This window comes from Alosa pseudoharengus, unplaced genomic scaffold, assembly GCF_046254945.1.
Source record: "Alosa pseudoharengus isolate Yale_2024_CS ecotype anadromous, Long Island Sound unplaced genomic scaffold, YU_APseudo_1.1 YU_APseudo_1.1_scf_15, whole genome shotgun sequence".
Lineage (NCBI taxonomy): Eukaryota > Metazoa > Chordata > Actinopteri > Clupeiformes > Clupeidae > Alosa > Alosa pseudoharengus.
Genome location: NW_027468620.1, coordinates 16478088 through 16499957, shown reverse-complemented (window position 1 = coordinate 16499957; position 21870 = coordinate 16478088). Strand labels below are relative to the sequence as shown.

General features: G+C 43.1%; 1 protein-coding gene across 1 annotated transcript in view; it reads left to right on the top strand.

The window, feature by feature from the left end:
* cdh23 (cadherin-related 23) overlaps positions 1–21870 on the top strand; it is a 243160-nt gene extending 221290 nt beyond the window's left edge. Inside the window, exons 44-68 of the mRNA XM_076285746.1 lie at positions 68–193; positions 788–991; positions 1429–1887; positions 2139–2255; positions 2487–2711; positions 4222–4391; positions 4596–4733; positions 5045–5164; positions 5572–5749; positions 6392–6603; positions 6819–7013; positions 7423–7536; positions 8013–8142; positions 10531–10794; positions 10959–11120; positions 11635–11891; positions 12318–12415; positions 12546–12666; positions 14653–14732; positions 15452–15492; positions 15812–15872; positions 16928–17057; positions 17193–17312; positions 19224–19334; positions 19884–21870. Coding sequence (XP_076141861.1) covers positions 68–193; positions 788–991; positions 1429–1887; positions 2139–2255; positions 2487–2711; positions 4222–4391; positions 4596–4733; positions 5045–5164; positions 5572–5749; positions 6392–6603; positions 6819–7013; positions 7423–7536; positions 8013–8142; positions 10531–10794; positions 10959–11120; positions 11635–11891; positions 12318–12415; positions 12546–12666; positions 14653–14732; positions 15452–15492; positions 15812–15872; positions 16928–17057; positions 17193–17312; positions 19224–19334; positions 19884–20237 — 4187 coding nt within the window. The 3' untranslated portion in view covers positions 20238–21870. The remainder of the gene's footprint in view (positions 1–67; positions 194–787; positions 992–1428; positions 1888–2138; positions 2256–2486; positions 2712–4221; positions 4392–4595; positions 4734–5044; positions 5165–5571; positions 5750–6391; positions 6604–6818; positions 7014–7422; positions 7537–8012; positions 8143–10530; positions 10795–10958; positions 11121–11634; positions 11892–12317; positions 12416–12545; positions 12667–14652; positions 14733–15451; positions 15493–15811; positions 15873–16927; positions 17058–17192; positions 17313–19223; positions 19335–19883) is intronic.

Here is a 21870-nt window from a genome sequence, read left to right as displayed (position 1 = left end):
CTCTCTCTCTCTCTCTCTCTCTCTCTCTCTCTCTCTCTCTCTCTCTTTCTCTCTCTCTCTCTCTCAGGCAGTACTGTGTCTGTTTTGAATGGGCCAGTGCAAGCACTGGATAAGGACATCGGAATTAATTCTGTAGTGAAGTATAAGCTGCTGGGTTCTAGAGTCGACCTCTTCACAATTGACGCCAACACAGGTGACATTGCATTCTGTTTGTTTACTGTATACTTAAAGGAACCATATGTAAGAAATGTATGTCAATTAATCATAAAATGGCCCTGATATGTCACTAGACATTAAGAAATCATGTTTATTTTAAATACTTATATCACTGACAAAAGTAGTCTGGCCAGGATATTGTCACTTAAAAAGTGAAGTTGCAGCCCTCAACTGATGTTGATGTTGTGTTTTATCATGTCATGTTGTGTTTTGGCCTGATGCGCCACCCTCTACCCATCTATAATCACAAAGTCAGTAGTGTTTTGGCATCCGGGTTGGCAACCTCGAGTCAGGGGGGAGGGGATACACCGCTCTACAGTAATTTGAAAGTGATTGCAGTACCAGTTTTGGCCACAATCTTACATATGGTTTCTTTAAGCACTTGTTTACTTGAACACATTTTGACCAGTTAAGCTGACGATCAGCAAGTGAAGTAAAGTGTGAATTAAATGAATTTGTCTCAAATTTAAGGCTCAGGTTATAAAGAGGTTTTATAAACCAAGTCAATTCAGGAATATTTATTTAAATGATCAAACAGATATGTGTGTTTCCCCTCCCCCTGGGGCTGCAGGCGAGGTGCATGTGCGCCAGGGGGCCAAGCTGGACCGTGAGGCGTTCTCCGAGCCACGTGTGGAGCTGCAGCTGGTAGCCCAGGACGTGGGGGGGCTCAACAGCAGCGTGCCCCTCAGCATCATCATCCTGGACGTCAACGACAACCCCCCAGTCTTCAACCCGGCCAGCTTCACCGTACGCCTGCCCGAGAACAGCCCCACAGGTGTGTGTGTGTGTGTGTGTGTGTGTGTGTGTGTGTGTGTGTGTGTGTGTGTGTGTGTGTGTGTGTGTGTGTGTGTGTGTGCGTGTGTCCAACTTCAAACTGTTAATCAAATACAGTAATGCACAAAACACGTTTTGTCATAGAAAGCTTAACATTGATCGATTCGAGACTCTTAGCTTTAAAACGAGGTATATTATGACTATGGTATGGTGCTTCATGTTATGGTGCATAAAATTGATTGTACAGTATGGGGAGGAGGAGGGGGGCACTGTAAGCGAGGTCGGTGCTGGTATAGCTGAACTTAAGTCTTTAAAAGATCAGCCACTTACTGACAGTATCACAAACCTGGATTTCAATGCAAACGTTTTGTGTTTTGTGTGTGTGTGTGTGTGTGTGTGTGTGTGTGTGTGCGTGTGTGTGTGTGTGTGTGTGTACAGGTGTGGTGGTGACACAGCTGTCGGCCACCGATGCTGATTCAGGCGCTAATGGCTGGCTGCTGTACCGCCTGGAGAGTGGCGCCCAGGACCGCTTCGTGGTAGACTCCCTCTCGGGCGCCGTGCTAGTTGGCAACGCCACACTGGACCGTGAGGAGCGCGCCTCCTACCGCCTCATTGTCATGGCAACCGATCGCGGCACGCCGCCCCTTTCTGCCACCGCCACGCTCACCGTGATGCTCGATGACGTTAACGACTCGCGGCCACGCTTCATCCGCCCGGTGCAGACCATCAGCGTCAACGAGTCCACGCCGCCCGGTGAAGTGGTGGCCACGCTCGCGGCCGAGGACCCCGACCTCCGGCCCCGGCTGGAGTACTATATCATCTCGGTGGAGGCCCGCGATGATGCCAACAAGCCCGTCGGGGGCCTGCAGGACTCGTTTGGCATCGAGTTCCACACAGGTGAGTCTTCACCAGGAAACTCTCACAAGGAAACATGTGGACAGCTCTGTTAAGAGATGCAAATGTTAACTTTAGTTCAGATGTTAGATCAGGTTGATAAGATTAGCCTGAACAAGGTAATCATTTGGTTCATGGGAAAATATACAAATGTGTGTGTGTGTGTGTGTGTGTGTGTGTGTGTGTGTGTGTGTGTGTGTGTCTGTGTGTCTGTGTGTCTGTGTGTGTGTGTGTGTGTGTGTGTGTTTCTTTAGGCTCTGTGTTTGTGCGTAACCCTTTGAACAGGGAGCTCGTTGCCACCTTCGACATCATTGTTTCTGTCCATGACAATGCTAGTGATGTCATTGACCAGTCGGTCAGTGTTCCCAATGGTAAGATCACACACACAGCTTCCTCATATGCACACAAGTGTACGTATCCATTAAGATTACACTTTTATGTTGAGAAAATGACTTGAAATGTTATTGAAATCCTGAAACAATCTAAATCTGTAATCTGTAACCGTAAATGGTATATGGAGTTTAAATTTAGTTCAGCATCCTCCAACTTTTCTCCTGCACCCCCTCCCCCACCCCACCTCACCCTAACCTGCCCAATGACAGCCAGGCTGACGGTCAACGTGCTCGACGTCAATGACAATGCTCCACGTTTCCGGCCCTTTGGCGTGGCGAACTTCTCCGAGAAGATTCTAGAAGGGGCTCAACCTGGCACCACACTGCTGTCCGTGTCGGCTGTGGACCCTGATAAAGGCCCCAATGGGCAGGTGATCTATCAGCTGCTGCACCTGCCCCGTGGGGACTACCTGAGGCTAGAGGACCCCTCCACAGGTCAGCAGCTACACTACTGAGCATCACGTCTGGCGTTATGACTGCCTAAAGTATTGAGTTGTCCTGGTTGTTTGTCAAAATTGAAAGTATTCAAATTGTTGTCTGGTCAGTTTGAAAGATTATATATTAACCTCCGGTCATGGGATCATTATTCAGTTATTTAGTAACACAGCAAGTAAGACAGTTTTACTGTGAACACGTTTTGGAAAGTGAACATGTTCACAGTTTAAGTTTAAGAAAGTGAACATGTTTTAGTGTAGCTTTTAAGGACAGTTACTGGATGATATGTCTATGTGCGATATAGACTTTCGACCTTTTTATGAGCCTATAAAGGCTTAACAATTACTGCCACTATCTCCATGTGGATCACAACTGTGTGCATTTATTACCCATGTGAAGTACCCATACCCAACTGCAGAAACAAACAAGTGTTCCTAAGGCATGTTCAGTGGCACAGAAAACAACATTGAGCTAATGGAAACTTGGTGACAAACAAAACAGAAATGTTAAAGTTGACATGTTGTAGAGCATTACACTAAAGTCCAATTCATTTTCATTTTAAAGTATCTGCGTTGGTTTTGAACATTTCAACCGGAAACCCTCTAGGAACAAATTTAAAGGGTTTATAAAACTGTTTTAAAGAAACAGAAAGCGTAGACAAGGGACATAAAGGACCGGCCTGAAGAATATGTGCTCTTTCTACAGGAATGCTATAACTACAGGGACTGTGCTGGTAAATGTGTAAACACTCATTTGGCCAGGATTTGGACATGTTTGTTGATGTGCCGTGCTCACATACGGCTTTCTGTAGGGCCCTGATTGTTCTATGCAAACTCTACTCAAACAACAACAAACCATCTAAAGTCCAGCATACAGAAAAATAAATTATGTTTTTTACAGGGAGCCACTTCTGACTTGCAAACATATGTACAAACAAGGAGCTAGAAATGCAAGTTCTTCAGGCAAAACAAGATTATAAAACTAAACTGGAGAACAAGGTGGCCACTAACAACCTTGGTTCAGCCTGGGCTAGCATGAACATTATAGGAGGCCTCCAGAATCAAAAGAGCAGCAGTCTGGTCACCCTGGGTGGTCTGATACTGGATCCAGGAATTGAGTAATAGGCTCATAGATAATCAGTACTTTACATAAAACAAAAGGATGTGCAATGTGCATAAGGACTTCATCTCAGTGAGAGTGAACAAGAGTTATGGACCATATTACATCTATGGGCATACACTTAAAACCTGTGCAAAATAATTGAGTCCTCTATTCCACTACATTTTTAAGTCTCTACAGGCACAATATGTACCTGAGGGCTGGAGGGAGGCTGTGGTTGTCCCTTAATTATTTTAGATCAATGGTTCCCACATCAATTGTGATAAAAAACATTTGAATAATGAGTAAGGTCTGAAAGTGTAAGGAGAACTGAGCATGAACGTGTGCACTTGTTGTTATTATTTTCCTGTTTATGTGTGTTTCCCTGTCCTGCTATGATGTGCTGCCACAGGGAAGATCTTGGCCAACCGGACGGTGGACTATGAACAGGTGCAGTGGCTGAACTTCACCGTTCGCGCTCAGGACCACGGGAGCCCGCCCCGCTTCGCTGAGCTGCCCGTCTACCTGCGCATTATGGACGTCAACGACAACAACCCCGTTTTCTCACAGCCCTCTTATCAGGTAGCTTCTTACGCTTCTGTGTCTGAGGTCAGAGCCTGATCAGGTGCTCTCTGATGTCACACAACATTCCAGTAGTGAGTCTTACAGCTTCTGGGGTTCTGGGCTCCGGGTATGCAATTTTTGTGCAAATGTGTGTGTGTGTGTGTGTGTGTGTGTGTGTGTGTGTGTGTGTGTGTGTGTGTGTGTGTGTGTGTGTGTGTGTAGAGACCTGTGTTCGAGGATGTAGCTCTAGGCACCATCATTGTGAGTGTGAGTGCTACGGATGCCGACTCTGGCCTCTTCTCCGTCATCGAATACAGCCTGGTTGACGGGGAGGGCAAGTTTGGCATCACTCCCAGCACGGTGAGCTCCTCTACAGTGTTCACATGCAACACAACTCAACACTCACCGCAACACAGAAATGATTTTATGCATTTAATAACGTGGTAAATAGTGAAAGTAAATATAAACACTATGAAACATATGTTAGTGTGAAGCATAACACTATTGTATACTTTTCGTTATTATTAATACGGTAACTAGGGGATGCTTAATCAAGTAAGAGTTAAATAGACACTAAACAAATGCACAGATCTAAACCAATATTAATGTTGTCCACAACTCTGTCCTAATTATCTGGCTACTCTTCTTTCTTCTCCTCCTCCTTTTATCAGGGCGCTATCTACATTCTCTCTCCGCTGGACAGAGAGACTAAAGACCACTACACCCTAACAGCTGTTGCCCGTGACAATCCGGGAGGGATTCCGAACCAACGCAGGGAAAACTCAGTTCAGGTGTGTGTCAGACTGAGCGCATATGGTGAGCTAAACTGTGCTGTCTTGTCTTTTGGTAATACATTACTCAAAGTCAGTGTTATTTTGGTAATATTTTACTCAAAGTCAGTGTTAATAGAGCATTATAAATATATCCATAAAGGGTTGTAAAATATGAGTAGTGCTAGTGATTGACATAACTATTTATAAATAGAAGTGAATGCATGCCATATACACTTATGTCAATCATTATGATGCTTTATGAATACTTTATAACTGTTTGAATGTGTAAAGTGTTACCATGAGGTTATATCACTCTCTATGAAGTAAGTATCTATATGTCACTGAACTTCCATAAAAGTGAATGAAGTTAGTTAATTGTTGTTATGCTTAATGTAATGTGTTCTTATGCTTTGTACCACTGTCAGGTTCTGGTGACTGTTCTGGATGTGAATGACTTCCGTCCACGGTTCTCTGAGCGGGTCTTCAGCACCAGTGTGTTTGAGAACGAGCCCAGTGGAACCTCTGTCATCACTCTCTCTGCTACCGACCTGGATGAGGGAGAGAACGCCATCCTCACATACAGTATGCAAGGGCCTGGAGCAGGTCAGCAGGACACACACACATTTGAACACACACTCGCACATATGCAAATACACACACACACATATACACACATATACACATGTGCACAGACACTCATACATATGTAAATAAGTACAAACACACACACACACAGAGAGACACTTGTATGCACTCATATGCACAAACACACACACATGATGTGATGTACTAATTACAGATTGATACATAGACACCCAATTTACACTGAGGGACACAAATATGTACACATTGATGGCATGCACACAGTAAACACCCCTAAGTAGTTTTGCTAGAGAGAAATGCTACATTCCTCAGCAGAAGAAAAAAGCATTTCCTGCAACAGCCTGACTCCTCATGTTGTGTGTAGTACAGTTATGTAGGGTGGAGAAAGATCATGCCAGTGCAGCGAATGTGTGATAAGAATGCTGTGGAAGTGTGTTACGAGCTTCCCACCCATACCTCTCACCTTTGCTTTCTCGTACTTATTCTTACGCCCTGTGTCACTCTTAACCCCTGTTCTTACGCCCTCCTTCTCTTTCGCTCTCTGTCTTGGTTTTCTTATGCGTTCCCTTTCTTTCTCCTTAATGTTTTTTGTCTTCTCTTCCTCTTTATTTTTGTGACTTTCTCTCTCTCTGTGCCTTTCAGACGCGTTCTCTCTGCACCCTGACAGCGGCGTGGTGCGCTCTCTGCGTCTGCTCCAGTCTTTTGAGCGTTTTAACCTGACGGTGGTGGCCACTGACCACGGCAGACCTCCGCTCTGGGGCACGGCCATCCTCCACATCACTGTCATCGACGTCAACAACAACAGGCCCGTCTTCGTCCGCCCCGCTAACGGCACCATCATGCACATCCAGGAGGTATGTGTGTGTGTATGTGTGTGCGTGCGACCGTGCGTGTCGGTGTCTATGTGTGTGTGTTGCAAGGTGCTAAAGAAGCCGGATGATTAAAGATGTGTGTGTGTGTGTGTGTGTGTGTGTGTGTGTGTGTGTGTGTGTGTGTGTGTGTGTGTGTGTGTGTGTGTGTGTGTGTGTGTGTGTGTGTGTGTGTGTGTGTGTGTGTGTGTGTGTTACAGGAGCAGCCCCCAGGTCTGGTGGTGTATGAAGTGTTTGCCACTGACGAAGATGAGGGGGTGAATGGGGAGGTGCGGTACTCTTTCCTGCAGACAGGCGCAGGCAACCGGGACTGGGAGAACTTCCACATCGACCCGATCACGGGAGTTATCACCACGGCCGTCAAACTGGACCGAGAGAAACAAGCCCTGCACAGCGTCAGTCTTCCCTCTTACTCTCTCTCTCTCTCTCTCTCTCACACACACACACACACACACACAAGAAAATATGTGGACGTGAAGAATATATACAGTATATACACACATGCATACACACAAGAAAATATGATGACCAAAACACAATCATTTCTAACTGCGTATATGAAGTTACCTTTGTGTACTGCCACACTGCTCTTAGGTCTCTGCACTCTCTGTAGTGGACTTGGTTATGTGTTAATTATGTCAATATCGGTCAGTTGTGCTACCTCGTTTGAGTTCAACTCAATCAGCTTTTGCTTTTATTTACTGAGTAAATTCAGATAAGTATTTGTATTGAAATATACACTCCAAAGATGATATTGCTGCCATCTTTCTCTAAGTTTCTGACTGCTCGTCTTGTGCCCTGCAGCTGATCATAGTGGCTTATGACCAGGGCCAGCCTGTGCCATATGAGACCACTCAGCCACTCCAGGTGGCCCTGACTGACATAGACGACAACGAGCCCGTCTTCCTCAAGCCGCCGGTATGACCAGGGACACACACACATATATGATCCCAGCACTCTAATTTCAATCCTCCATGTGGATGTGTGTGTGTGTGTGTATGCATGATACAGTACCGGTATATGTGGGTGTTCTGGGAAATGGTTGAAACTACTGTAAAGTTCCCATGGTTTTCTTTTTTTTATTTCTGCTGTTTCCAGTGTCTGAGAATGAGGTATTACTGTGGTATTATTGCGATATGAAACTGTTTATATGTGAAAATGTGCTTACACTGAATCATTGACAGTGCAGAAGTTGAGAGTAGAGTGAATTTCATCACATATTTCTCTCGCCATATATTGTAACACTGTAGATATATTCTACATTAGACATCTGGCATAGATACTAATAATGAGGATTATTATATGAAATAAATGTTGCTACGTTTGCACTCCACTTAATGTGTGTGTGTGTGTGTGTGTGTGTGTGTGTGTGTGTGTGTGTGTGTGTGTCACAGAGGGGCAGTCTGCCCTACCAGGTCCTCTCTGTCCCAGAGCACTCCTCATCAGGCACAGTGGTGGGGAACGTGACCGGCGCAGTGGATGCTGACGAGGGCTCCAACGGTGTCGTCTACTACTTCATCGCTGGTCAGGACACTCTGGCATAGTCTACTCAGTCTAAGAAATTTCCTAGGAAGACTCTTCATGTTTTCTTAGGAAAGCTTTTAGTTGACCACTTTAGTTAGCCACTTGACTGTTTTCTAGACCTAGAATTGAGTATAGTTGGTGAATGAGATTACTGTAACTCAGGATTCAGGATCGCTTTATTCACCAGAGTACACGGGAATTTGACTTGGTGATGTAGCACATTATCAAAAGAAGAGGAGATTAAAAGAAGTTCAAAGTTCTGTAACAAGCTCAGTTCGAGTTGTCACCAAATTAACGTCATCGGTTCATTAAAACGCACATTCACAGATAATCTCTAGCATGCTTAGATTTATTGAAGTGCTTTGGTAAGGGTGAGAACGTGAAAGAGAGAGAGAGATAAGCCCATAGGCCAGAGTCTATAATTGTCCAAACACCGCCGACGCGGCACACCAAAAAGGAAGAAAAACCGTGAACCAGCGCTGTTTCAGTCCATTAAACAGAGCGAAAAAGGTAACGAAAAAAACTCTGTATTTTCAATGTCAATCAGTCCAAAAATGAAAATAACCCACGGCAATAATAATCCATAAATCCGAGGGTGTGTCAAGACAGTCTTCTCACCTCGAAATCATCTCCAGGATATGCGGACAAACCAGTCAATTATTCCTTATATCGGGCGTAAAGAAGAGGATAAATCCAGTGTATGAATTAATCAAAAGGAGGTTATCAGAAGCGCAGATCGCCTTCTACCCCTGTTCCTTCATTCATTCTTTCCTCCCGGCTTTCTTCCCGCGTCCCATTTAAAAAGCAAACATGTGATTCTCCGAGAGCGCAGCCATAGGGCCAGAACAGGAAAAGTGGGTGAGAGTGAGCGTGGAAGGGTGAGTGACAGTTCTAGACCCTATCGTCTGTTTTGACTATACTCGCCCTGGATCACTGACTTACGCCCATAGTCATCAGGATAGTTAGCGAACTATAAAGATGGTTAGAGAGAAACGGAGCTTATAGAGCTCAATACTACCTGGCCAGGTTTTTTAAACAGTACATTATAAAGAAAAGGCAACTTTTACAGTGAGAGAGTTAGGCCTATTTCACATGAAGAAACAGTTAACAAATCTGTTATATTTTACAAAAAAAAATAAGACTTGTCTTTTATTATAATATGGCCATTTATGTGGCGGATGCTACAGTTCAGCACTGAGGAAAATGGCAAAAATAGGGTAGCACTTTATAATAATAACCATTGCTTATAAATAGTAAATAGATAATTCATTAAACATTAGTACCGGTAAGTAGTTATTGAATTGTAAAAAAAAACAGTTAGTCGATAGTTCTTTAACAGTTAATATTTAAAGTAAGTTTAAAGATTACCAATGTTATATATGTGTTTTTTAGCGTTAGTTTGTGCAGTACAAAGGTAACATTTTATAATATACCATCAGTTATAAATTATAAATTGTTGTTTATTAATGTTTAGTGAAAACGTTGGTAATAGTTAATAATTTCTTTGAACACCATCTATAAATATTATTTAGATGATTACAATACCTCGAAAAAGGTAGTTCGTAAACCATCTATAACTTTAACTCTAACTCTTTAACTTTAACTTTAACCAATGTTACAATGCTTTATAAATGGTTAATAAACACTTTGCAAATGATTTATAAACATTATTTGGATGGCCATTATAAAATTGCAAGTGATGTTTACAGTTGTTAGTTAATGCTTAGTAAATGCGTTGGTAGTGTTTCATAATCAACTGCAGACATTTCAACTTTTCAGTCTTTTACAGCACTTTATCACATATAAACAGAATTGGATATGAAAAAGATGATAAATAAGTGAACGAACAGAGCAGTAATACAATTTTTATACAAAACAAAAATTAAACAATAGCCCACAGTTACAGTATTAACTTATCCAAAAAGAATCTATGTACTGTTTGGGCTACTTAGCTGCACAACTCGGACTTGGGGGACATGCTTCCTGTGTAAGTATAAATTCTAAGCAAAATTCCAACCAACTTTATAATAGCAATTCAAATAATGTTTACAGATGGTTTACAAATGAATTATGAAACATTACCAAATGGCCAACCATTATTTACCATCCATAAGCGATGGTTATTATTAAGTGATAGCGCTTTATAAGATCTTTATAAAAGCTGTATAAGCAAAGAGCCTATAAACATTATCTGAGGTCTTAGCATCCATATGATTATTGTGCCATTATTGAGCAGTCTACTCTCTAAGCCCATATCTTTGTAGGATCTTCATTTTTCCATGATGACAAATTGAGGATCAAAAACACCCCCAGTTACATAATAGTATGTAGTATGTACCTTTACACCACCACAATAGTACTAATGTTAGTCCAACTGATGGCCTGTAGGGGGAGACACTGAGGGCAACTTTGGACTGAGCCCAGCAGGTGTGCTGCGTGTCAGAAAGGATCTTGACCGCGAGGATATTCCGGTTTATTCCATCATTGTCAAGGCCTCCAGTAACCGCAACTGGACACCCCCTAGAGGTCAAAGGTCACATCGTACCCGGGTTCTGGACCCGGGCCAGGACCCCACTCTCCAAGAGGTCCGCATCTACCTAGAGGACATCAACGACCAGGCACCACGCTTCACTAAGATAGAATACACAGCAGGTACGACCAATGGAAATGTGTGGAGGTCCACTTGGAGGTCCTCTTGCATTTGTGGAGTGTATATAAAAAAAAGGTTTTGGAAGATGTCATTCCAATATGTCATTTTTATTTTTCTAATGCAAATTATCTCATCTAACTGCCCCCCCCCCCCCATTCTCTCTCAGGAGTGGCAGCTGATGCTAAGGTGGGCTCAGACCTGATCCGTGTGCAGGCGCTGGATAATGACATTGGGAACAACAGCATAGTGCTCTACCATATCCTGTCCATCACCTACATCAAGTTACAGTCCAACAGTTCTGAGGAGATGGGCAACATCTTCATCATCGGTCTGCAGCTTTAAATATCTGTGATCCATTCATTTGGGCGTATAAGCCTATCTGCCTGTCTGTCTCTCTGTATGTCTATCTGTGTGTCTATTTAGATGCTCTCAATAGATGCCTCAGATGCCTGGTGGTAAAATGATGCCACTTACAGCCTTAGGCTTCTCTCAAATTAAATATTGGATCATGTTAAACTGGCCTTTTATCACAAAGGAAGTCCAGTTCAGCTGCAAACTGTGTCACTTAAGGATAACACTAAATTAAATTTCACAAGAATTTCACTGGCGTGTTGTTTGATGAAATGTTCAGTACTGTTTTCTCTTACTTCCTCTTTCCACACATGCCCTGGGCTATTTCCCTCAATTCAGCTCCGTTTCATTCAGTTCTGTTCCATTCCCGTCAGTTTAGGTCTACTCAAAGCAATTAATGGCGAACTGTTTTTGATATAAAGAGTTTAGTAGAACCATATGAACCTCTCTCTATCCCTCTCGCTCTCTCTCTCTTTCTCTCTCTCTCTCAGGTGAAACGGATGGGATAATCCGTACATTTGACCTGTTCACGGCTTATGCTCCTGGTTACTTTGTGGCGGAAGTGTTGGCCCGAGACCTGGCGGGGCACAGCGACATCACCAACGTGGGCATCTACATCCTGAGGGATGACCAGCGTGTGAAAATCGTCATCAACGAGATCCCAGAGCGTGTGCGCCTGTTCCAAGAGGAGTTTGTTAATCTTCTGTCCAACATCACAGGAGCCATCGTCAGCACAGATGATGTGCAGGTGTGTGTGTGTTTGTGCATGTTCGTTACGGTAGTGGCCAGGTCTGTGTGTATGTGTGTATGTCTGTGTGCATGTCTGTGGCTATCCATAACAGTCCCTCCATGTGAGTGTGAAAGGTAGAAAGAGAGAGAATGGTAGAGATATGTATGAGTTTGAAGATGTTTGTCACCGCCCCAGGTAGTATTTTATGTGAGTGAAAAAGACAAAGAGATTAAAGGCAGGTGTGTGAGTGTGTGTGTGTGAGTGTGTGTGTGTGTGTGTGTGTGTGTGTGTGTGTGTGTGTGTGTGTGATGGTGGTGGTGGTGTGTGTGTGTGGTGGTGTGCTTATTTGTTGGAGCTGGTTTGCCACTGTGTGTGTGTGTGTGTGTGTGTGTGTGTGTGTGTATTTATGTATTTATTACACTTACACATTATTCCATGTTCCAGTTCCATGTGGATAAGAAGGGGCGTGTGAACTTCGCTCAGACAGATGTGCTGATCCACGTGGTCAACAAGCAGACCAACCGCATTCTGGATGTGGAGAGGTTCGATTTCATCTCATCCATTCCCAGTCTACTCATGCAGTGTGTTTTGTTTCTTTGTGATGTCCTGACATCCACACAGACTTGTGTCATTGTAATGTGCGGCTGTTTAAAAATCTGAATTCTGACCCAGAGTGATCCAGATGATTGATGAGAATATGGACCAGTTGAGAAACCTGTTCAGGAACTACAACGTCCTGGACGTCCAACCGGCCGAGACCGGCAGGGCCCCAGATGACCTCACAACTCTGCAGGTGTGTGTGTGTGTGTGTGTGTGTGCCCCACATACACACATTCACACAAATAACACCAGCCACTTTGAAAAAATTAATACATCTACTGCTGTCTTTTCTCTGCAGGCAATGTTTCCGCTCCATTCGCACTACATTGTAAATATATTTAAACATTGTAAATACTGTGGTAACACTTTATAATGACTACACACAATTCATCATTTATTAAGCCTTTGTTACTCATTAGTAATTTATTGTTCATACATAATGTATCATCAGTAAAGCATTTGTTCACACAGTTATAAATTGTTTGTTCATAATAAATAAGCCTATATCTGAAATATGTTTATACATTATTGTTAATACTTAATAAATGATGTAATACTATGTTTTTGATGAAGTAATATCTCCAGTATTTAACAGTTGTTACATACACATGTACTAATGATTAGGTAGGGTGAGGATACGTATTTTACAAACCACTTCTTAATATTATAATTCATGATTAACTCAGGAGTTACAAGTGGTTAGTTAATGATATTTTGTGAGCTCATCTAAAGTGAGGACGTTTTATGCCTTGCAACACATTTACAAATAAGTTATAAAGTTTACATTTGCATTTATTCATTTAGCAGCACTCACCCAAAGCGACACATGTCAATGAAATTAAAGGGCAAGGCCACATTGGTGGACGCCGGGGTTTGAACTCCCAACTTTATGGGTTACTGCATGCTAACCCGGCTCCTTATCCACTACACTACCTCTGCCCAATGGTATTACAACAGTCAATTCAAAAATATAATATAGATATGCGTGTTTACTATGAACAAACCATTTTTAACTGTGGGTAAACATGATTTACAGATGAGAATTAATGTAGGAATAATGCTTTACAAACGAAGAATACAGTTTTTAATAATAGTTTACAGATGTTTAATAAATGCTTAACAGTGTGTAGTAGGAAAAAAAAAAGAAACTCTTGCATAGTCGTAGGTGTTTCCATCTGGGCCAGGGTAGTGTAGTGGATAAAGAGCTGGACTAGCATGCAGTAGCCTGAAAAGTTGGGGGTTCGATTCCTGGCTTTAACTGTTGTGTCAATGGCCTTCAATTTAATTGACATGTGTACGTCGCTTGTCTGCTAAATGAATGAGTGTGAATGTAATCTTTACAACTCATTTGAAAATGCGTTGCAAGGCAGATAAAGTCCTCACTTTAGATAAGCTCACAAAATATCATTAACTAACCACTTCTAACTCCTGAGTTAATCATGATTTATAGTATTAGGAAGTGGTTTATAAAGTATGTATCCTCACCCTAACTAATCATTAGTGCATGTGTATGTGTTAAATAATGGAAATATTACTTCATCAACAAAATATTATTGCATAATTTATTAAGTATTGACAATAATTTATAAACATATTTTATAGGCTTATTATGAACAAACCATTTATAACTGTGTACAAATACTTTATTTATGAGAATTAACATAGTAGCAATGCTTTACAAATGATGAACAAAGCATTTTGTAATAGTTTGCAACTGGTTTATAATGGGAAAATATAAGTGGATGTTTCATTATTTATTAAGTATAAATCATGTACTTACAAACATATTTTTTGGATAGGCTTATTTACTATGAACAAACCATTTATAACTGTGTGAACAAATGCTTTACTAATGATAAATTATGTATGAACAATAAATTACTAATGATGAATAAACCATTAACTAATAAGTAACAAAGGCTTAATAAATGATGAATTGTGTGTCGTTTTAAAGTGTAACCAATATTTGTAGTGATTTGTACTTTCATATGCTGTAATTTTGATCTCTTACATTGCCACTGTATTATTGTATTATTGATGTTGCTTTACCCTACCATGGGCCTGAGAGAAACGCAATTTCAATCCTCTATATGTCTTGTACATATAACAGTATTGACCATGAAGTTGACGTTGCCTTTAATAAAGCAGTAAGAAAGATCCCTCTTTTTCATGTTTCCAGATGGCCATTATTGTTCTTGCAGTGCTGCTCTTCATCGCTGCTATGCTGTTCATCTTCATGAACTGGTACTACCGTACAGTGTAAGGACATTCAGTTCTACCTATTTAAACTGTCTGTTTAACTTAGTGCAAAACTTTCTCTCTTCAAGCCATTGGAAAAGGTTCCCTGTCAACATCATCCTGTCAACATTTCGTCTTCCGTTGTATAACTCAACCACTGAGAGTACCTGACCCTAAACACATCCATCTGTAAGCCTCCGCATGGTTGCATAATGGAGACAGACCGAGGCACATCCAGCAGAACAGATTGCCCAGTCCGTTAATCCCCATCTTAGATCACTATCGCTTGCCCGGGACTCAGGAAGGCATTTTTGCAGCACTATCCTCTACGTCACATCTCCAGATAGATCTAGCTGAGAAGTGCAGAAGCAAAAATACTCTTTCCACTTGCACGTTTCACAAACATACAAACGCACACATACACACGCACACACACACGTTTCACACGCACACACATGCAGTTCCTCTAATGTAGGTCTTGTAACTTCCTCACAGTATGGTGTAAGCTGTTGAGCAAATATGTGTGCTGAACTTGTGTCATGATACACTTTGTGTCTAATCTTATGACAATCAACACACATCACAAAATATGTAAAGAATATATTGTTGTTGTTTTAATGGGGGGAGGGTGTACTTTGTGTCATACCAGTTGTACAATATACAAAATAGTTTTAACAAAACACACACACACACACACACACACAGTTTGGTTAATGTTGACGTGTTGACTTTGTTTGCAGGCACAAGCGGAAGCTGAAAGCCATAGTGGCCGGCTCCACAGGTGAGCACTGCTGTGGGGGAGTCTCCTGCCTTGCTATCTCAGCAGTCCAGGAGCTAAGACAAACAAGGATGTGTATGTGTGTGTGTGTGTGCGTAACTGCATGTCTTAGTGCGTGCCTGTGTGAAATGATGTGTTTTCGTACATACTTGTGTGTGTGTTTTGTAAGGTGACATAAGAGAGTACATGTTTATGCATGTGTGTGCATGTATGCGTGAGAGAGAGATGAGAGAAGAAAGAGAGAGAAGAGAGAGAGAGAGACTGTGTCCGTGTGGACGTGCTCTGACTTCTAAAGGACATGTTTTTTCCTCCTGCTCTCTAGGGAACCCGGGGCTCGTGGACATCCTGGAAATGCCCAACACCAACAAGTACTCCTTTGAGGGGTAGGACACTTCTCACACACAGGACACACATGTGATACCCACCTCTCTCTCACACACACACTCACACACACACAAACACACACACACTAGTCTCCTCATACATTCTTATGCACACCGCCTCAGCTCAGTTCCATCTTTCAGTCTCCATATCCTATATCAGGGAATGTCCCTGCTGGAAATCCAGGCCTGCTTTGAAATCATATGCTGTCCTTGCACAGACTAATCCAGAGGTCTAGAGAGCCTTCATTTGCCAGACAGCCGTCCGGTCCCAGACAGCCGTGTCATGTTTAGAGCTGCCCCACTATCATTATTCCAGACAACAACACAGAGTTCTCTAGTTACCCCAAATGAGGTCAGACTTTGCTTCTTAGACTAAGCCTCATTCAAGAACGTACCAACACATTATAGGCTATTCACTTCGTCACAAACCAGCCAGTATTATGAATGTGGAGAAACTGGAAGTTGGTTACCAACTCTTTGGTCTTTTATTTCAACAATTTCCTGGAAACGTTCACAGATATATCTATGCTGAAAATTTACAAAATACATTTGCTTTCCCTGCCTAGGTCAAGGCATAAAGATGTCAAAGTAGAGTGTTTATATGTTATGGATAATGTGCAGTCACATGGTTAACTTTGGAAATAAACACAGAGATGGTGAGTCTGGACCCTCATGGAAAATGTAGCTCATCTCATGCTCAACCGATTTACCTGATCGACCGGTCATCCCTCATCCCATTCCTGCCCTTGCCAGCAACCGTTTCCCAACGTAGTCTGTGTGTGGGTATGAAAGCAAGTGATTGTGTGCACGTCCGAACTGTTGTTTGTTTTTAATGTAAAAAGTTGGGAGCTAGACCCCAGTGTGCAGACATCCCCTCTTTTGGATATGAAAGCATATCATAAAATATTCTGCAGTAATTGTTTGTGTTTTTGTGTCCATATGCTTTCCCATATTTCTGTTCTTAAGATTAGGCTTCATCAACAGGAAACTGGCCCAAGTGTTGTTGCTGTGTGTGCTTATGTGTGTGTGTGTGTGTGTGCGCGTGCGCGTTACAGGGCAAACCCAGTGTGGCTGGATCCGTTCTGCAGGAACCTGGAGCTGGCAGCACAGGCAGAACATGAGGACGACCTGCCCGAGGACCTGAGCGACATCACCGACCTTTGGAACAGCCCTGCGCGCACTCATGTAAGGGAGCACACAGATACACACACACAGATGACACAGAACACTGACGACCATACGTGACAAGATACACCCATAAATATATTTTCATGTTTATGTTGTATATATGTCAATGACCACGTGGCTGTGTGGCTCTAGGGCACATTTGGGCGTGAGCCACAGGCAAAGCCAGAAGATGATCGCTACCTGCGGGCGGCCATTCAGGAGTACGACAACATCGCCAAACTTGGTCAGATTATGAGAGAAGGACCTATTAAGGTGAGACCATCCATCCATCCATCCATACATCCATACATACATACATACATACATACCATACATACTATACATACCATACATACATACATACATACATACCATACATACATACCATACATGTGGATCTAAAAAAAATAGAATATCTTGGAAAAGTCCATTGCCCTGCCCAGACTGAGAGATTAAAGGCTCAGTGTGTTTTGCTTTTAGAGCTCATCTCAGGTCGACATTTCTGTATTATAAATTCTTTATTCTAATATCTTGAGATTCTGGATTTTTTATTTCCATGAGCTGTAAACCGTAATCATCAAGATTAGAACAATCAAGAGTATAACAAAAAAAAGGCTAGAAATATTTCACTTTATGTGTAATGAATCTACATTATATGAAAGTTTTACTTTTTTAAATAAATTACAGAAAAAAATTAACTTTTCCATGATATTCAAATTGTTTGAGATGCATCTGTACACACACACACACACACGCACACACACGCACACATATGCACACAAAGACACAAACAGGACTCCTACACACACTGCCATTAGTACATTCCAACACAAATTACAACCATATTTCCTAACATCCATATATGGTTAACAAAGAGACCGGTAGAGTGCCCTGCTAATACTGTCTTATTGTACATGACATGTTTATTGTGTTCAACGCAAATAACGAGATGTGTTGGTTAACTGAATGAGATGTAATGAAAGTGGAACAGATATTTGGATAAGTCAGAGTGTAGAATGGCCCAGTCCCAGGCAGCTCCCTCACTTTGCACTCAGCATGTGTGTTAAAAAAACACACACACACACACAGGTGGTGTCAGTTTACCACATTCACACGTGTAGACTTGTACGCCAGGTGTGCATGTCTTGGCTATCATAGCCATGGGGGACCTCGGGGGGACTCAATTGGCCTTGTTCCCTGCTGAGAGAGACTCTGAACCCCAAACCCAAGCTGTCTGCTGCCTGGTGCCGCAAATCAGGAGTATAAGTGAGCATGGTGTTAGCATTAGCGCCCAGGTGTTGCTCCTCCTGACATGGCCTGTGACTGACAGGTGAGACGAGGCGGCCGGCAGGCTGCACATGCGTCACTGGACACATGCGCTCCCAGCAGGAGGCTCGTCGCCATGGGGACTCACAATAGCTCCGGTAAATGTCGATATAAAGAGGTTTAGAAGAGGTGGTTTGGTGGAGAAAAAAATCTTTTTCGCATTTAAAGGAGAATTTCGGCCATCTATGTGAGAGATCTATAGACATCTATGTGAAAAATAGCCAGAATTCTCCTTTAAGCCAAACTAGTTAAGTTAATGATTTAGCTAAGTCAGTGATTCAGCTATCATCTTTAAAGGGAAACTTGGCAGGATTTCCCCCTCTGCTGGAGAATTTGCGCATTATGCTATTTCAAACTGTGGGAAAAGGTAACGATAAAGCACATGGATTTGTTTACAAGCTAGCGAACGGTTAGCATACGTTTGGCAGAACTATGTGGATGTTACAAGGTAAGAAACACGATTTAAAACGAGTTTCTTGTTTCTCACTTCTCTTTCCGGGACGGTAGTCTCAATGTTGCAAGGTTGGTTTTCTGCCTGGGGACGCTAGGTGCAACGGGGAAAGTTACCATTTTCACCGGAACAGGTCATTTAATCATCCAAATGATTTCTAAACGGGTTTATTACATTGAAATAGTTGCCAAGTTCCCCTTTAAAACATGTTTAGTATGTTGTAAATGGCACCTTTACATGGAACCAACATGTCAACTTAACATGAACCTGGGGAAAAAGAAATGCGTATTTTATTAAGGTGTTTGTAAACAACTGCTAGTGTGCCCAGTGGAGTGAATGGGGTTTGTCTGAGCTCACTCTGTGAAGACCATCTCTGTCCTAACGGATAACCGCTGCTGTCCTATCAGGGTTCCCTCCTCAATGTGGTTCTGGACGACTACCTGAGGCTCAAAAAGCTGTTTGCCGCACGGCTGGTAACCAAGTCGACCAGCCAAGGCGACCAGTCGTCCGTCACTGAGGTGGGAGATGAGACTCTGAGCTGTGCTGTGCTCTCTGCCTTCCTGCTGCTCACACCTGTCTCCAGGTTTCTCACTACGGTCTCATCCATGAGCAAAGACACCTGTGTTGTGTGTCTCCACTGCTCAGTCTCTGGGGTTGGCTGCCTCTCCTGTCCCTCTAACGCCACTATTTTACCTCTTCAAAAGTTTCCCAGTGTTGGGTGTGTGTGTGTGGTGTGGTGTGGTGTGGTGTGGTGTGGTCTGTGTGTCTGTGTGTCTGTGTGTCTGTGTCTGTGTGTGTGTGTGTGTGTGTGTGTGTGTGCCTTAACCTTTATTCTGCTTTTGAAGGCTCTTCCTGCTTACTGTGCATCTCTCTTTTACCTTTAGGGTTCTTCTCACCCAAAATCCCACTGCATAATTTAACTCAAAAACTGTACATAAGTGGATGGATATTTTTTTAATAGTCTTTCTCTTGATTTGTTGTTCATTGTCCTCTCTTTCTCACTCCCTCTCTCTCTCTTCATGATCTCTTTCTCTTATTCTCTCTCTCTCGTCCATCTCCTCTCTCAGCTGATCCAGAGTGACCTGGATGAGGACGATGACGAGCGGCTGGGCGGTGGCGTACGCGGCGGCACGCTTCGCTTCAAGCACAAGCACCCGGTGGAGCTGCGCGGGCCCGAGGGCGTGCACGTGGTGCACGGCAGCACGGGCACGCTCCTGACCTCCGACCTCAACAGCCTGCCCGAGGACGACCAGCGGGCGCTGGGCCGCTCGCTGGAGGCGCTGAACGGCAGCGGCGACGGCGGCCTGTACGCCGATCGCAACGCGCGCACCGAGTCGGCCAAGTCCACGCCGCTGCACCGGCACAAGGACGGCCACGGGCACGGGCTAGCCGAGAGCCCACTGGAGGTGACGGAGTTATGACTAGCCGAGGCCTCGCTGGTCTGAGCTGAGCAGAGCAGAGCCCGCCTGTGCTGCCCTCCACCCTCCAGCTGCCACACCCCGCCTGCTCAACCTGCCCATGCCCTGCCCTGAAGGCATCCGGGACCAGGGCTGGGTTGGACTGGGGACAACAGCAGTGGGTGACTGTAGTCTGTGGAGGGCATTAGCGTGTGGAGATGTGTTGTCTGGGGCGGGGAAAAAAAACAAAGCCAAATTTTAAAGAATCAGTGGGAGAATTAAAGAGCGCTGACATCTTATGGACATCTTTCCTCTCATGCAGGTCAACAGAGATGAGAGTGTCAGTAACCATGGCTCAATAGGAATGACCTCCTGTTCTTGATGAGGCATGAGAAACAAAGTGTTCTCGGAGAGAGAATAGGGGTTTTCTCTCATTTTGGCTCAGCATCTCGGATTGCATACATCCACACACGCACAGGAAGGGAAGAACTATCATTTTAAAAATAGAGCTCTCTCAGACCAGCGAACGGCCATTGATAGAAGTTAAAAAAGTATGTGAACTGCAGTATTTTGTATGTGAACTGGGGGGAAAAAAAGAGACAACAGGAAAACTCGACGATCCAAGTGGATAATGAGTTAAAGCAGGAAACTCAACGTTGGAGGTTCCCTTCAGGGAAATGGATAAAAAGGATCTTCCTGAACAACAAAAGAATTAAAAAAAAATAAATCAAACCAGCCTCCATATAAAAAAGGACTCCCTCTCATGCCTCCCTCTTGTCAGGGAGCATTCAGGAGGCAAGACACTTCGTAAGCACAAAAAGGATCATGTGAAGAATCTTCACATCTTCACCAAGGCATGGACCTACTGAGGACTTACGTACAGACAGACCACCCACTGTTTGACACACCACATCAATCTGGACCTCTTGTTGCATCAGAGCGAAAGAATCTGAACTCTCTTGGACAATGTGCTCCTTGGAGTCAGAGTGGCAATGCAGAAGGACAGTGTGTTCTAGTGAAACACAGTTGAGCCGCTCAGAAGCACGGCAGTCTTAATCAACAGAAAGGGGACTAGAGGGGGTGGTGGGATTGTGTGTTGGGACTGTACCTCCTTGGACCCACCTTTTGCCTCCACAGTGGGTGACTTGCTCCAACATGGGTCTGGCCTTGATCAGACACACCTGGTTTGGAGTCAGCAGCTATATAGATGTGTTCATATAAAAGAAAAAAAAAGATTACGTTAAAAAAGATTACATTAAAAAGCTTCAGTCCCAGCACTGTGGACAGATCAAATCCCCACTCGACTGACTTTACACTGCCACGTCAGATGAGAAAAAGAGAACATTGTTTTTTTATTCTTATTTTCAAATTTTAATATAGTGAAAAGAGAGAAAAAGAAAACAAAAACTGATATTTTTGAAGAAAAAAAAGCTGACTTACCAAAATGAGTTGAGTGAAACTGGATGTCATCAGTCAGTGCATTTTTCTTCTTTTTTCTTGTAATGGTTCTCTCTGTATCTCAGCTGGGTTGAATTGCCAGGTCTGTTGTGTTAAGTCTTATTTTTATATTCTCGTTTTTTGTAAGTCCTATGTTTTTGTCATTGAATGTCTGTTGTCACCAGCTTGGGGGATAAATGTTGTTGGACGATCTGTGATA